General features: G+C 45.8%; 1 protein-coding gene across 3 annotated transcripts; it reads left to right on the top strand.

The window, feature by feature from the left end:
* LOC143299231 (uncharacterized) lies at positions 1 to 13,345 on the top strand. Of its 3 annotated transcripts, XR_013057499.1 has the most exons (7): positions 3 to 680; positions 4,842 to 5,252; positions 6,056 to 6,650; positions 7,629 to 7,793; positions 8,203 to 8,571; positions 11,435 to 11,880; positions 11,915 to 13,345. XR_013057499.1 is itself a non-coding variant. In XM_076612434.1 (6 exons), the coding sequence occupies exons 1-6, from the start codon at positions 294 to 296 to the stop codon at positions 11,446 to 11,448; spliced, it is 1,941 nt and encodes a 646-aa protein (XP_076468549.1). In that variant the 5' UTR covers positions 3 to 293; the 3' UTR covers positions 11,449 to 13,345. The 3 variants fall into 3 exon arrangements, 2 of the variants coding, with proteins under 2 accessions (XP_076468550.1, XP_076468549.1); XM_076612434.1 differs by having other exon boundaries at positions 11,435 to 13,345; XM_076612435.1 differs by lacking the exon at positions 7,629 to 7,793 and having other exon boundaries at positions 1 to 680; positions 11,435 to 13,345.
* The last annotated feature ends 74 nt before the right edge of the window (positions 13,346 to 13,419 follow it).

Genomic DNA, 13,419 nt, shown 5'->3' with positions numbered 1-13,419 from the left:
TCAGTGTGTGTGTGTGTGTGTGTGTGTGTGTGTGTTGCAGCGGTGAACAGACAGCGGGACCCATAACTGTGTTTTTGTTACGCTTTGAGACACGGAGATGTGTCAATCAACATGTAGGCTACTGCTGCGTGCGTGTTCATGGGCAAAAAATGACAGGAACTTGAGGTGTAGGACCAACACTAGTCAGGAACTTGAGGTGTGGACCAACACTAGTCACGGACTATCAGGACAAAAAGCGCGCAAAATAACGCCCAACACTGCTAAGCTGCTTTTGCTCCACAAACTGAAACAAAATGGCGAAAAGCGAAGCAAAGGCCGGACGGGAGAAAACGAGTGACGACGACCACTGCCGCGAATGTTGCAGTCTGTGCATGGAGATGTACAGCAGGGAAAGGGGTCCCAAGATTCTGCCATGCTTCCACACCTTCTGCCTGCCGTGCCTGGCTGCACTGACGGACGCTGCCAGAACGACCGAGAGATGTGCAGACTCGCAGTCACTCAAAGCCGAGGCGCGGGACTTGGCCAGTGAGGAGTTGAGTACAACAGACACGGGGGTCGTGGGGGCGGGGCGGGGCAGTGTCACAGAAGGTGGTTTGGGGAAAGGCCGGCCTGTTTCCATCGTGTGCCCCACCTGCCGAGCTCCCGCCACAATTCCTGAGGAAGGGCCTGCCACCCTGCAGGTCAGTTAATTGGGGAACAGGAACAGTCAGTCACTGTCTGTCTCCTCCAGCCATTTTTATGCACACATACGTCTTTCCACACCCGAAACAGATAAATTAATTGTTGCACGGCAGAGAAAAACAAATCACACACACACACACACACACACACACACACACACACACACACACACACAGATAAAGAAATTAAGAACTCCGAAGAAGACTATACATCTCTGTGCATGGCGTTTAAGTCCGTGGGTGCGGTTGGAATACAGAAAAGAATAGTCTTGCCGTTACCTTCTGATCTGACCATCAGGACCCGAATTCGTTTGCTGTCACATTTTGTTTTTATTGTTGTTGTTGCTCAGTGGAACTCAACTGTAAGGAGGATGTCGGGGTGGGCGGAAGAGGCGGTTACTAAGCATATTAAGTTTGTATGCTGATACAATGAATTACTGATGAGAGTTGGTATCCGGACACACAGTCTTATTTTATGATGCTGATGATAATCATAACAACATGAAATGAATTCATGATAATAGTAATAATGATAATAGGTATTTATAATGCGCTCAACCTCCTCAGCGCAGGGGTCAAGAGCGCTAACAAATAGCATCAATAAATGGGGGAAATGGTGACAACACTTAACACCACATGGCTCTGATATCAAAACTTTCGAACACGACAAATCAGATCTGTCATTGACAAAACACATCACACACACACACACACACACTGCCACCACCGCCACCACCACCACGAACTGAGACATCCAAGAAAGCAGACCTGCGCATTCCTTTGTGTTTAGAGGCAGAATTTGAATTGAGATTTTCAGTGTTTCAGCGTGGTTTAGTTTGACAGGGAAGTATATTCCAGGTGACAGGACCAAGGTATGAAAAAGCACGCGCGCTGTATTTGTAATTTCTTTTCACGATGTAGGATACAGCGGAGAACACGTGGATCATCAGATGATCGCAACGAACGGGATGGAACACAAGGCTGAACAAGACTAGACAAGTACTGAGGGGAATTACCAGAAAAAGTACTGGAACATACGAAACATATATACTTGTAATCAATTCTCTGAGCAAGGGGAAGCCAATGCCGAGTTTAGTCAATGGAGATCTTGTGTGGAACTTGAGGTTTGGAGACCAAGCGATCTGCAGCACTCTGAACTTTCTGAATTCTACCAACTTTCTGAATTTTACCAATCAGTTCTGATGACAGAGCCATATGGTGTTAAGTGTTGTCACCATTTCCCCCATTTATTGATGCTATTTGTTAGCGCTCTGGACCCCTGCGCTGAGGAGGCTGAGCACATTATAAATACCTACCAATCCGTCTAGAATTAGAAGTGTCTTGAAATGACAATAATCAAGACGGGAAAGAAACGAGGAAGTGACGAGAGTTCTGGTTGCTTCAGGATATATCGAACACAACTTACTCTACCTAGCCTAATTCCAGGTAGCCTATGCAATTTGGCAGACTTTTGTCATTTGTTGTTTCATTGAGAGTTTGCTTGATTACTGATTCAGTGAAGGGAACACTGCATTGACCAGTCATGATAGAATCTTGGCAATTTTGAGGTTTCAGACAACCAGTAAGCAGTGCCATTGTGTTCAGTCCATCGATCAATTGTAATTTGTCGTCATCCAGAATTTTATGACAGTGAGGCGCAGCTGCATGTTTTGAAGACGAAAACTGAAGTCTTTAGCAGGAGAAGAACAATACCACTGACTGTTATCAGCAAATTTACTGCCGGTGTGAAACAGTGTTTTTCGATGATATTTGCCAGAAGTTGGTGGTCTGAAAAGAAAATAATTAGTCCAAGGACAGACCCTTGTAGCACACCGTATAACAGAGTGGATGGTTTGGACTTAAAGCCTTAACTAGTTACATGCCGTCTTAGTTCTGTCAGTAAGATGAAATATAAAGAGTGAAAGAAATCAGCCTTATATGCCAAAAGAGTGTTCAAGTCGATGGGGAAAATATGATGATAAAATTTTAAATGATAATAATGATCATGATAATAATCACACACACACACACACACACACACACACACACACACACACACACACACACACTGTCAGTCAAGGAGCGACAGACAGTCGACGGAAAGATGTGGAGTACAAGTGGAGAAAGACAGAATGAACACCCCTCCACTCTTTGTCGATCGATGCCACACAGCTAGTTGACGATTGAACAAGCGAAAAGCGCTGACTGCACATACACACGCACACACGCACGCACACACACACACACACACACACACGCACGCACGCGCGCACACACACACACACACACACACACAAAGTGTGCGCAGGTACACACACACCCACACCGTGACACACACACACACACGTGCGCGCGTGTACACACACACACACACACACACACACACGCAAGCATTCACTCACAGACACACACACACAAGCACGCACGCACGCACACACACACACACACACACACACACACACGCACACACACACACACACACGCACGCACGCACATGTACACACACACCCACACTCACACTCACACACACAGCGTGTTGGTCAGTGAATGGCGGGGATCTGCACAGTGTCCCGACCTGCAGCCTGCACTGACCAGTCTGAAAGGAACAGGCGACCGGTGCTGTCAGCTGTGGTCAGCCCATGCACTTACACCTTTATCCGTCCTTTGGCCAGAAAAGTTTTAGTTCCTTGACAACAGACATCGCCCAGTTGCAGTCACGCCAGGACCCTGCTGGCAATCAAAAGGGGAAAAAAACCAGAATCAGCCATATTTCTATGCGCCCTTCTCCCCCGCACACACACGCACGCACGAGCGCGCGTGCACACACGCGCGCAGACACACTGACACACACACGCGCGCACGCACGCACGCACGCACTGGCACACATACACATACACAGTGTTAAGAAATCAAGTTCAGACAAAGGGCGACAGTCACTCAATAGATTTGGAGTCCAAGTGGGAAGATGAGAGTATAATTGGCCTGTGTATAACCTTGACCTTCCTCGAAGCGACAGAGACGACCGAGAAAGCTTGCAGCTTTATTGTCCCTTTCATTGTTGTCACATTCGAGCGCGCGCGCGCGCGCACACACACACACACACACACATGAATATGCACGCACATACGTAGCTTCCACACAAAATGAATATAATGTTGACGTGAGGTCAAAACTTTGGGATGAGATGTGGGGGTCGGTGGGGGGGGGGGGGGTGGGGGGGGGGGGGGGGGGGGGGGGGAGGGGGGGATTCGGACATTCGGCCACTCCCCTCTTCTTCTCTGAGTTTAGTATTGAGGAGGCCAGGGAGGGGGTGTATACGGACATTGGACCAGAATTACTCCCCTCAGTCCTCTTATCTACTGTGAGGTTACTGAGTATTGTTGGGGCGGGGTACTACTAAATACACACACACGCACGCACACACACACGCACGCACGTTCGCCGGCACGCACGCACACACACAGGTGAGCACTTCCCCTCCGTTTCCAAGCTTACAACAAAAACGAACACACAGTCAAATTCAGCCAGGACAGTTTTTTACTTTGGTTAATGTCTTTTTTTGTGTGTGCCGTGGACATTTCATTCTACTTATCTGTTTGCTTTCTTTTTAAAAATCTTCTTCTTTTTTTTTTTTTAGAATAAACTTGCCTGTTCTGTCTGTTATTTTTATTCTTTATTCCCTCAAGGCCTGACTGACAAAGCGCAATGGGTTACGCTGCTGGTCAGGCATCTGCTTGGCATAACTTGAATTATGTGGTGTAGCGCATATGGATTTGTCCGAACGCTGTGATGCCTCCTTGAGTAACGGAACTGCTGATTGTTGTCACCGTCAGTCGACATTAATTTACATGCCGGCCGACGTTCACGACGCACAAGTTTTCAGAAAAAAATGAAGGAAATTAATCAGGTCATATGTCAGACGTTTCTTGCATAGTTTAAAATCATATGTGTAAGAAAAAGAGGCAAATCAGTGACTCTTCAGCTGAACGGTGAATGGACGGCTGGAAAACTAGATCTTTTGCCAGCTGAAAGGGACTTGATTGATATTGTTCACTGAAACTCAGACTGGACATGTGTTTGTTCTAACTTGACGTGCAGTGTGCCACGTTAAGAACTGAAACCACGTTTAGGAAACAACCATCTGTTTGCTCCCACTTGCAGACCAACTTCTACATTGTGACAGACGTGAAGGACACCAGTCCAACCACACCTTTGCCCTGTGAGGTGTGCGACGAAGACGCCGGAAACGAAGCCACCCACGCTTGTGATGAATGCCACCAGGTCATGTGCGCAACTTGCCGGCGCATGCACGACAGGTTCACGAACTCACGTGATCATCATGTGCGGCTGTTATTGCCACGTGACAGCAGACAGCCAATGAAGCAGGTGCTCAAGAGGTGCGGGCTTCACGCAGGGCAAGAGGTGTGCTTCTTTTGCACGAAGTGTGACGCGTGCATCTGTCGGTTGTGCAAGCTGCTGGCGCACAAAGAGCACGACACTGAGAGTGTGGTCACTGCGGCGTGTCGGGCCAGAGGGGAGCTGGGGGAGATGGCCAAGGTCGCCCAGAGGCAGGTTCGTTTTGAGTGGCCCTTGAGCTCGATGTGTCGGTCTGTCTGTATGTCCATGTCTGTCTGTCTGACTCTGCCCGTCTGTACGTCCCTGTCTGCCTGTCTATCTGTCTGTCTGTCTGACCCTTTCTCAGTGCACCCGTCTTTCTGTCTGTCTTACTCTCTGCCTCTATAAGTATCCATATCAATAAGTATCCATATCAGTCAATCCATGTCTCTGTCTGTGCTTATCTGTCTGACCGAGTCTGTCTGTCTGTCTGACTCTCTCTCTTTCTGACGCTGTCTGTCTGCCCCCCCCCCTCCCTTAGCCCCCCCTCCCTCCCCTCTCTCTCCATCTTTCATGAAACTAACGCTTATGTCCGGAAGGGTGAGGAACTTTACCGAGGAACTAAGACCCATTATTCCATCTTCATCAGATGCTCAGGTATTAAAATGAACTTGCAGGGTAATCCCCCCCTGAGCCACCAACCCCACCCCCACACACGCAACCCCCTACCCTGGACCCCCCTCCCCTGGCAGATGTCAGTGAAAGGGCTGATGGAGCTGACCAGGGAATAGCTTATTTCCCATTCTCTGCGCCCCATCTCCAACCCCCTGATGTGGTTTCCAAAAGAAAAGAAACCTTCACAGTTTCACACCAGGTCATTTTTGCAGTCTTTAAATGATAACTGAAATGATCACGCTTCATTGATCAACCTTTTTGCCTCACGTCCAAGGGGAGGGAATGCCCTGTTAATGCATTCTCTTTTGCTGTCTCTGACACATCCTTGGAACTGAAACGAAAACTTTGCTGCCCTCCCACCACAGATGGGAACGATGAACAGCGCCGTCAGTCGAGTGGCCAGGGATGGCAGAGACCTGGCACGTGAAACCGAGGACACCAGGGACCAGGTGAACGCCCGCTATGAACAGGTTCTCAGATGGCTCAACGGGTGCCGCGAAGAACTCTTGGACAGCATCTCCGCCGCCAACGAAGCAGCGCAGTCTGCTCTGACAGTTGAAGAAAGACGGGCACGTGACGCCGTCGAAACGCTGTCCAGCCTTGTGTCACGTACAGCCGACGCGAACAGCAGTGACCTGGACGTGATACAAGTAAGGCACGAGCTGCAGGCGGCGCTGCTTGGAGAGGACGCCCTGAAGGACTTCCAGAAGCTGGCGGACAGAGAGGAACGGCGCACGTTCCTGCGCGTGATCGTGGACTGCTCCTTCCTGGATGTGAACGCCGTCAGAGCCTACCTGGGGGTGATGGCCGGCAGAGGGGACCCGGGACGCGTGTCCCTGAAGCAGCAAGTGCGAGAGCTGGATGCCAGGCTGAAGTCTTCAGTGGATAAGCTCCGCCAAACAGTTTCCAAAAACAGATGGGAGCTGGAAGCCAGCATAGAAAGGATCAACTGCAGGATTGGTAGGTGGATCTCCCTGTTTAGTTGATGCACAGTGCCCGTTTTCTGTTAATGTAGAGGGTAGATTGTTATGGTGGATACGACTATTTCTCTCTCTCCCCCTCTCTAATTATATTATATTATATTATATTATATTATATATATATATATATATATATATATATATATATATATATATATATATATAGCTGCGTAAGAGTGACCCTGGTAACATGTAAACAACTTACCCTTGAGGAAGGAACGTGATCGTTCCGAAAATTTGGAATATTTGACAGATTGATGTGTTTGTTTTCTTTTTTTCTTTTTTCTCTTTATATATATATATATATATATATATATATATATATATATATATACATATATATAATAAAAATGCTTGAACATCTTGATTACAGCTGACACACAATTGTTTATTCAGAGAACGCGCAAAACCGTTTCTCAGTTGATTGATTCCGATTAGAACCGGAACTGTTGCGATCTGATAGTTTATAATCCTTACTACCAATGGAATCTATGATCCTAACCCAAAGTCATTTGTATCTTAACTGTCTGTCTCTCGTGTTCTCTAAAGCTCTCTTCCTGCTGATGAAACAGCACGGTGGTGGAAAATAAATGCTTGTCGGAAAACAACATTCAAGTGACTTCATAAAGAAGCTGTTCAAACTGCGTTGGGATGGGATACGGGGAAAGGAGGATCAGCACCCCCCTAAAACACACACACACACACACACACACACACACACACACACACACTCTCTCTCTCTCTCTCTCTCTCTCTCTCTCTCTCTCTCTCCCATCACCCTCCAGGGAAAAAAACCCCAAAGGACAAGAGCCTTTTCCACTGGGAAGCATTAAAAACAACTATGTATTCAATATATACTCAGTTGTATGTGCGTGTGTGTCAAAATGATCTTTATGCTTGTGTGTGTATGTGCGCGTGCGCGCGCGCGCGCGCGTGTGTGTGTGTGTGAACGGTACAGCTACACTAGCCACGCCCAGCCAAACAGCAGCCACCACCGCGTCCAGCGTCCGCAAGTCCAGGCGAAGTCCCGAGACTGCCCACACTGTCTTTAGTGGATTCAGGTTTCCTGATTCTGTCACTAAGACAACTGCCGCTGGTGGTTTCAGCCTTGGACTAACAGCCCGTACGTTGTGTGGTCATTCAAGTTACACTATCAGGATTAAGTTCAAACTGCAGTGTACTATCCTCAGTAAGCTATATTGTGTACCCGTACAATCTAACGCAACCTAAAAAAAAATAAATATATATATATGTGTGTGTGTGTGTGTGTGTGTGTGTGTGTGTGTACATACATATTGTATTTTAAAATGATATTTATTTTCCTTACATAATGAAAGAATGGTTGATTTCTCTTTTAGTAACGAACTTTGGTTAATGATAAAACACCCACGCCATAATCACCTAACGATTCACATGCAGAAGACTTGATTAACATCGGTAATCTTTCTAAGAAGGAAATAGACAAACAAAATCCCCGTATCAGAATCATGACCAATAAATGTTTTTTGTGTTGTTGTTTTTTTTGGATTTAGCAACCACCACTACCACAGCATCAAGGGACGTCACTCTGGGTGGCTTGGCAGCCATCAGCACCAGCACCACAACTTCAGCTGGTTTCAGCTTTGGATTGACACCTGTTCCCACCGCCACCACCACAACTTCAGCTGGTTTCAGCTTTGGATTGACACCTGTTCCCACCGCCACCACCACAACTTCAGCTGGTTTCAGCTTTGGATTGACACCTGTTCCCACCGCCACTACCACAACTTCAGCTGGTTTCAGCTTTGGACTGATACCTGGTTCCAGCGGTGCCACCACCACCACCACCACTACCACTGGCCTGACTTTTGGGACTGGCACTACCACAGCTGGCAAGGCCTTAAGCGGTTTTGGATTATTTGGTGAGAGAATCATGATTAGTGTGTGTGCTGTGCTGTGCTGTGCTGTGCTGTGCTCTGTGTGTATAAGTGTGTTGAGTTGTATTACTCATTTTCACAACAGGTTTCACTATGTGAAATTCGGGCTGCTTTCTCCAGGCAGAGTGCAGCGCCACAGTGCAGCGCCATCCATTTTTCAGCCAGCAAGTGTATTTGTTTTCCCATCAAAGTGGATTTGTACAGGGGAAACGTTTTTGTTGCAGTGGGTTCTTTTACGTGCACTAGGTGCATGCTACATTCGGAACCTCGGTTTATATTCTCATCCGAATCTGCTGACGTCCAGACCGCCACTCAAGGTCTAGCAGAGAGGCAGAAAACACTGGCGACTATGGGATTTGACCCACAACCATCAGATTCTCTCGCTCCCTTGGTAGACACGTTACCACTAGGCCACCACTCCGCATTGTGTGTGTGTGTGTGTGTGTGCGCGCGCGAGCATCTGGACTGTTTTTTGTTTTAGTTTCTCATGGTCATAATTTGACCATGCCTGATACACGAATGTGCCTTGTTCTGTGTGTATGTGGGGTATGTTTTTGTTTCCACATCCCACCTAACGCTGACGTGGATTACAGAATCTTTAATGTGCGTATTTGATTTTGTGCGTGCGCTCAGGCACTAGCCGGTCTGCACATATGTCGGCATGGGAGATCGGAAAAATATCCACCCTTAACCCAGGTGCGATGGGATTCGAAGTCAGGAAACTTGGGCGAGAATCCATTGCGCTAACCATTTGACCACCGGACCCGTAAACTGCATTCACTGTTGCTTTTTCCCCTTTGTGTTCTGTGTTGCTTTGTCATGTGTGTTCTGCTGATGAACTGCAGTGTTTCTTGTCATGTGTGTTCTGCTGATGAACTGCAGTGTTTCTTGTCATGTGTGTTCTGCTGATGAACTGCAGTGTTTCGCTGTCATGTGTGTTCTGCTGATGAACTGCAGTGTTTCGCTGTCATGTGTGTTCTGCTGATGAACTGCAGTGTTTCGCTGTCATGTGTGTTCTGGTGATGAACTGCAGTGTTTCTTGTCATGTGTGTTCTGGTGATGAACTGCAGTGTTTCTTGTCATGTGTGTTCTGGTGATGAACTGCAGTGTTTCCCTGTCATGTGTGTTCTGGTGATGAACTGCAGTGTTTCTTGTCATGTGTGTTCTGGTGATGAACTGCAGTGTTTCCCTGTCATGTGTGTTCTGGTGATGAACTGCAGTGTTTCTCTGTCATGTGTGTTCTGGTGATGAACTGCAGTGTTTCTTGTTATGTGTGTTCTGCTGATGAACTGCAGTGTTTCTTGTCATGTGTGTTCTGCTGATGAACTGCAGTGTTTCGCTGTCATGTGTGTTCTGCTGATGAACTGCAGTGTTTCGCTGTCATGTGTGTTCTGCTGATGAACTGCAGTGTTTCTTGTCATGTGTGTTCTGGTGATGAACTGCAGTGTTTCGCTGTCATGTGTGTTCTGCTGATGAACTGCAGTGTTTCTTGTTATGTGTGTTCTGGTGATGAACTGCAGTGTTTCGCTGTCATGTGTGTTCTGCTGATGAACTGCAGTGTTTCTTGTTATGTGTGTTCTGGTGATGAACTGCAGTGTTTCTTGTCATGTGTGTTCTGCTGATGAACTGCAGTGTTTCGCTGTCATGTGTGTTCTGCTGATGAACTGCAGTGTTTCTCTGTCATGTGTGTTCTGCTGATGAACTGCAGTGTTTCGCTGTCATGTGTGTTCTGCTGATGAACTGCAGTGTTTCGCTGTCATGTGTGTTCTGCTGATGAACTGCAGTGTTTCTTGTCATGTGTGTTCTGCTGATGAACTGCAGTGTTTCTTGTCATGTGTGTTCTGCTGATGAACTGCAGTTTTTCTTGTCATGTGTGTTCCGCTGATGAACTGCAGTGTTTCGCTGTCATGTGTGTTCTGCTGATGAACTGCAGTGTTTCGCTGTCATGTGTGTTCTGGTGATGGACTGCAGTGTTTCGCTGTCATGTGTGTTCTGGTGATGAACTGCAGTGTTTCTTGTCATGTGTGTTCTGGTGATGAACTGCAGTGTTTCTTGTCATGTGTGTTCTGGTGATGAACTGCAGTGTTTCGCTGTCATGTGTGTTCTGCTGATGAACTGAAGTGTTTCGCTGTCATGTGTGTTCTGCTGATGAACTGCAGTGTTTCTTGTCATGTGTGTTCTGGTGATGAACTGCAGTGTTTCGCTGTCATGTGTGTTCTGCTGATGAACTGAAGTGTTTCGCTGTCATGTGTGTTCTGCTGATGAACTGCAATCAGTGCTGCTTTGCACTGTATTGTCCTTGTGTCATTATTTAAGCGGATATCATGACCTCTATCCCGGAATACCACATGACCTTTACCTGGGCTTACCACATGACGTTTTCCCAAGCTTATCATGGGCTAACCATATGACTTTTATTAAGGTTTACCACGTGACTATTATCCATTTTAACCATTGGAGTTTTGCCCATTGGAGATTACCACATTATATTAAGCGAGTTCGCAACAGTAAAGAAGTGCTCAGAAGTTAACTGATTGATTTGAGGATCCTAACTGGATTGAAGAGACAGACTGATTAACTGACTGATAAGTTTTGAAATGTTTATCGATTTGTTCTGAGCAACTATTTGGTAATTTATTGAAAACGGGGTTGGTGAGCACTGAACGTAATTGGTTTGAAGTTTTGTGTCCTTGTCTTATGAAATGAACGATGACTGACTGACTGGTTGACTGACTGACTGGTTGGTTGGTTGGTTGGTGACTGGTTGGACTGGCTGATGGACGGATGGAAGGATTAACGTGTCACTGGATGGTGTGCTTTCATGACCTATTCTTTTCACGTCTTCCAGGTCAGACATGGTGAGAAGCAAAGAGAAAGTCCGGCTGAACTGTACCCTGATAACATTTTCTGATGGTTCATCACACCCATCAGCGGCCATTTCTACGCCTTCTTTTTGTCCAGAGTGTCCGCACAGATGGGTCTGTTCGCTGATGGTTGTCTGTCTGTCTTCTGTCTGTACGCCACTGCCGTTTGCGATGACAGTGCTGACTACTCCTGCACGCCTGAGCAGTGCAAGGCGCACGTCCACAAAGAGAATACTGTTTCACACTTTCAAATGCAGATCCCAGCTGGATGAGAAGAGACCCCGACCAGAATCCAAAAAAGAGAATAGTGCTTCACTCCTCCATCTGCACAACCCGATCTTAACGTCCCTGGACGGGATTTCATGGGTCACCCAGCCTGCTTTAAGGATCACCCAGGCTGCTATCAGAGAGAGATTTCAGGATCACCCAGGCTGCTATCAGAGAGAGATTTCAGGATCACCCAGGCTGCCACCAGAGACAGATTTCAGAATCACCCAGGCTGCCAGAGATTTCAGGACCATCCAGGTTGCCATCAGGTGTGATTGCTTCACCACATTGCACAGCAGGTCTACTTGGAAAACATGCCTGGTTCTTCACGTTTCAAGTTTTCATAAACCTTTTAACTCTTACTGGAGCATGGAAAATGCACCGTTTGACAAACAGTAGGCATAACTCGTGAACTTACGCAGATAGCAAAGGTAGAAAAAGTTGTCGAATAGAATTAAACATTTCTGAACTGTATAAACAGTACATTTTCGCTACCACTTTGTAAACTGCAGATTTTGAATACAGATTTTCGAGCAACATGCATTTTTGACTCACTTGTGTAAACAAAGTGAGTCTATGTTTTAACCCAGTGTTCAGTTGTCTGTGTGTGTGTGTGTCTGTGTGGCCGTGGTAAACTTTAACATTGACATTTTCTCTGCAAATACTTTGTCAGTTGACACCAAATTAGGCATAAAAATAGTAAAAATTCAGTTCTTTCCAATCATCTTGTTTAAAACAATATTGCACCTCTGGGATGGGCACACACACACACAAAAAAAAAGAAGAAAAAAAGAAGCCAAATTATATGCAAACTGTATTTACTGTTATATTTATATTTTTTGTATTCTCTAAACTTGGCACTTTGATCTGATGTTCTGACACAACAACAAGAGCAGTCATTATTATCATTTTTTGTTCAAACAGGAACTTCTTTTGCTAAGCATGGAAGTTTTATTTATTTTGCAAACGTTTTGGTGCAGATAGTAAAATAGGGAAATTAATCTGTAATTAATGCTAGGGGACTTAATTTGCTTTAAACTGATCTTTCTCATCTTAAACATTACATTTTGAAATTATACTCAATACATAAAAAGCTTGTGTGTTTTACTCTCAGTGTACAAGGCTTTCACTATGTTCATTCGCCCAAGTGGTCATTTTCGGAAAATACTAAAATCAATACGACGAGTGGACTTTACAGATCTGTTGGCTGAGCCCTGAAGGTCATTGGCAAAAATCAATTGCGTACACATATTTATACACATTCAAAGCGCGTGCTCATATTCTTCGCGAACGCGAACGACGCCATTTTGTTTCAAGTTGTTGACCTGCCCGTTCAATCCTATATTCAATGGACAATACACGATAACATGTGATGGAAAGTTGGAGAAGGAGATCGTTAAATATTTATTCAGAGAAAGATTTGTGAACGCCTCATCACTTACTGGATTATGCCCCAAACTGCCATAAAAATATCCATAGAATCAGTCGGAATTCACATTTAAAAATTGTAAACCATGCGAGTTAATACCCTTGAATTGATCACGATGAAACGAAACAATTTCCAGTATTGACTTTTCTCAAAATGAAGTCCTTTTCACTTCTTACGACGTCTAGAAGTACTTGTACTTGGCTCTTGTTAGTTTAACAAATACTAAATTTTCATATCAACTTTAAAACTATAAAACTAGAATGAACATAAAAG

The sequence above is a fragment of the Babylonia areolata genome, chromosome 24 (assembly GCF_041734735.1).
Source record: "Babylonia areolata isolate BAREFJ2019XMU chromosome 24, ASM4173473v1, whole genome shotgun sequence".
NCBI lineage: Eukaryota > Metazoa > Mollusca > Gastropoda > Neogastropoda > Buccinidae > Babylonia > Babylonia areolata.
Note: the sequence above shows the minus strand (reverse complement) of the source record. Positions and strands in the feature narration are given on the sequence as shown.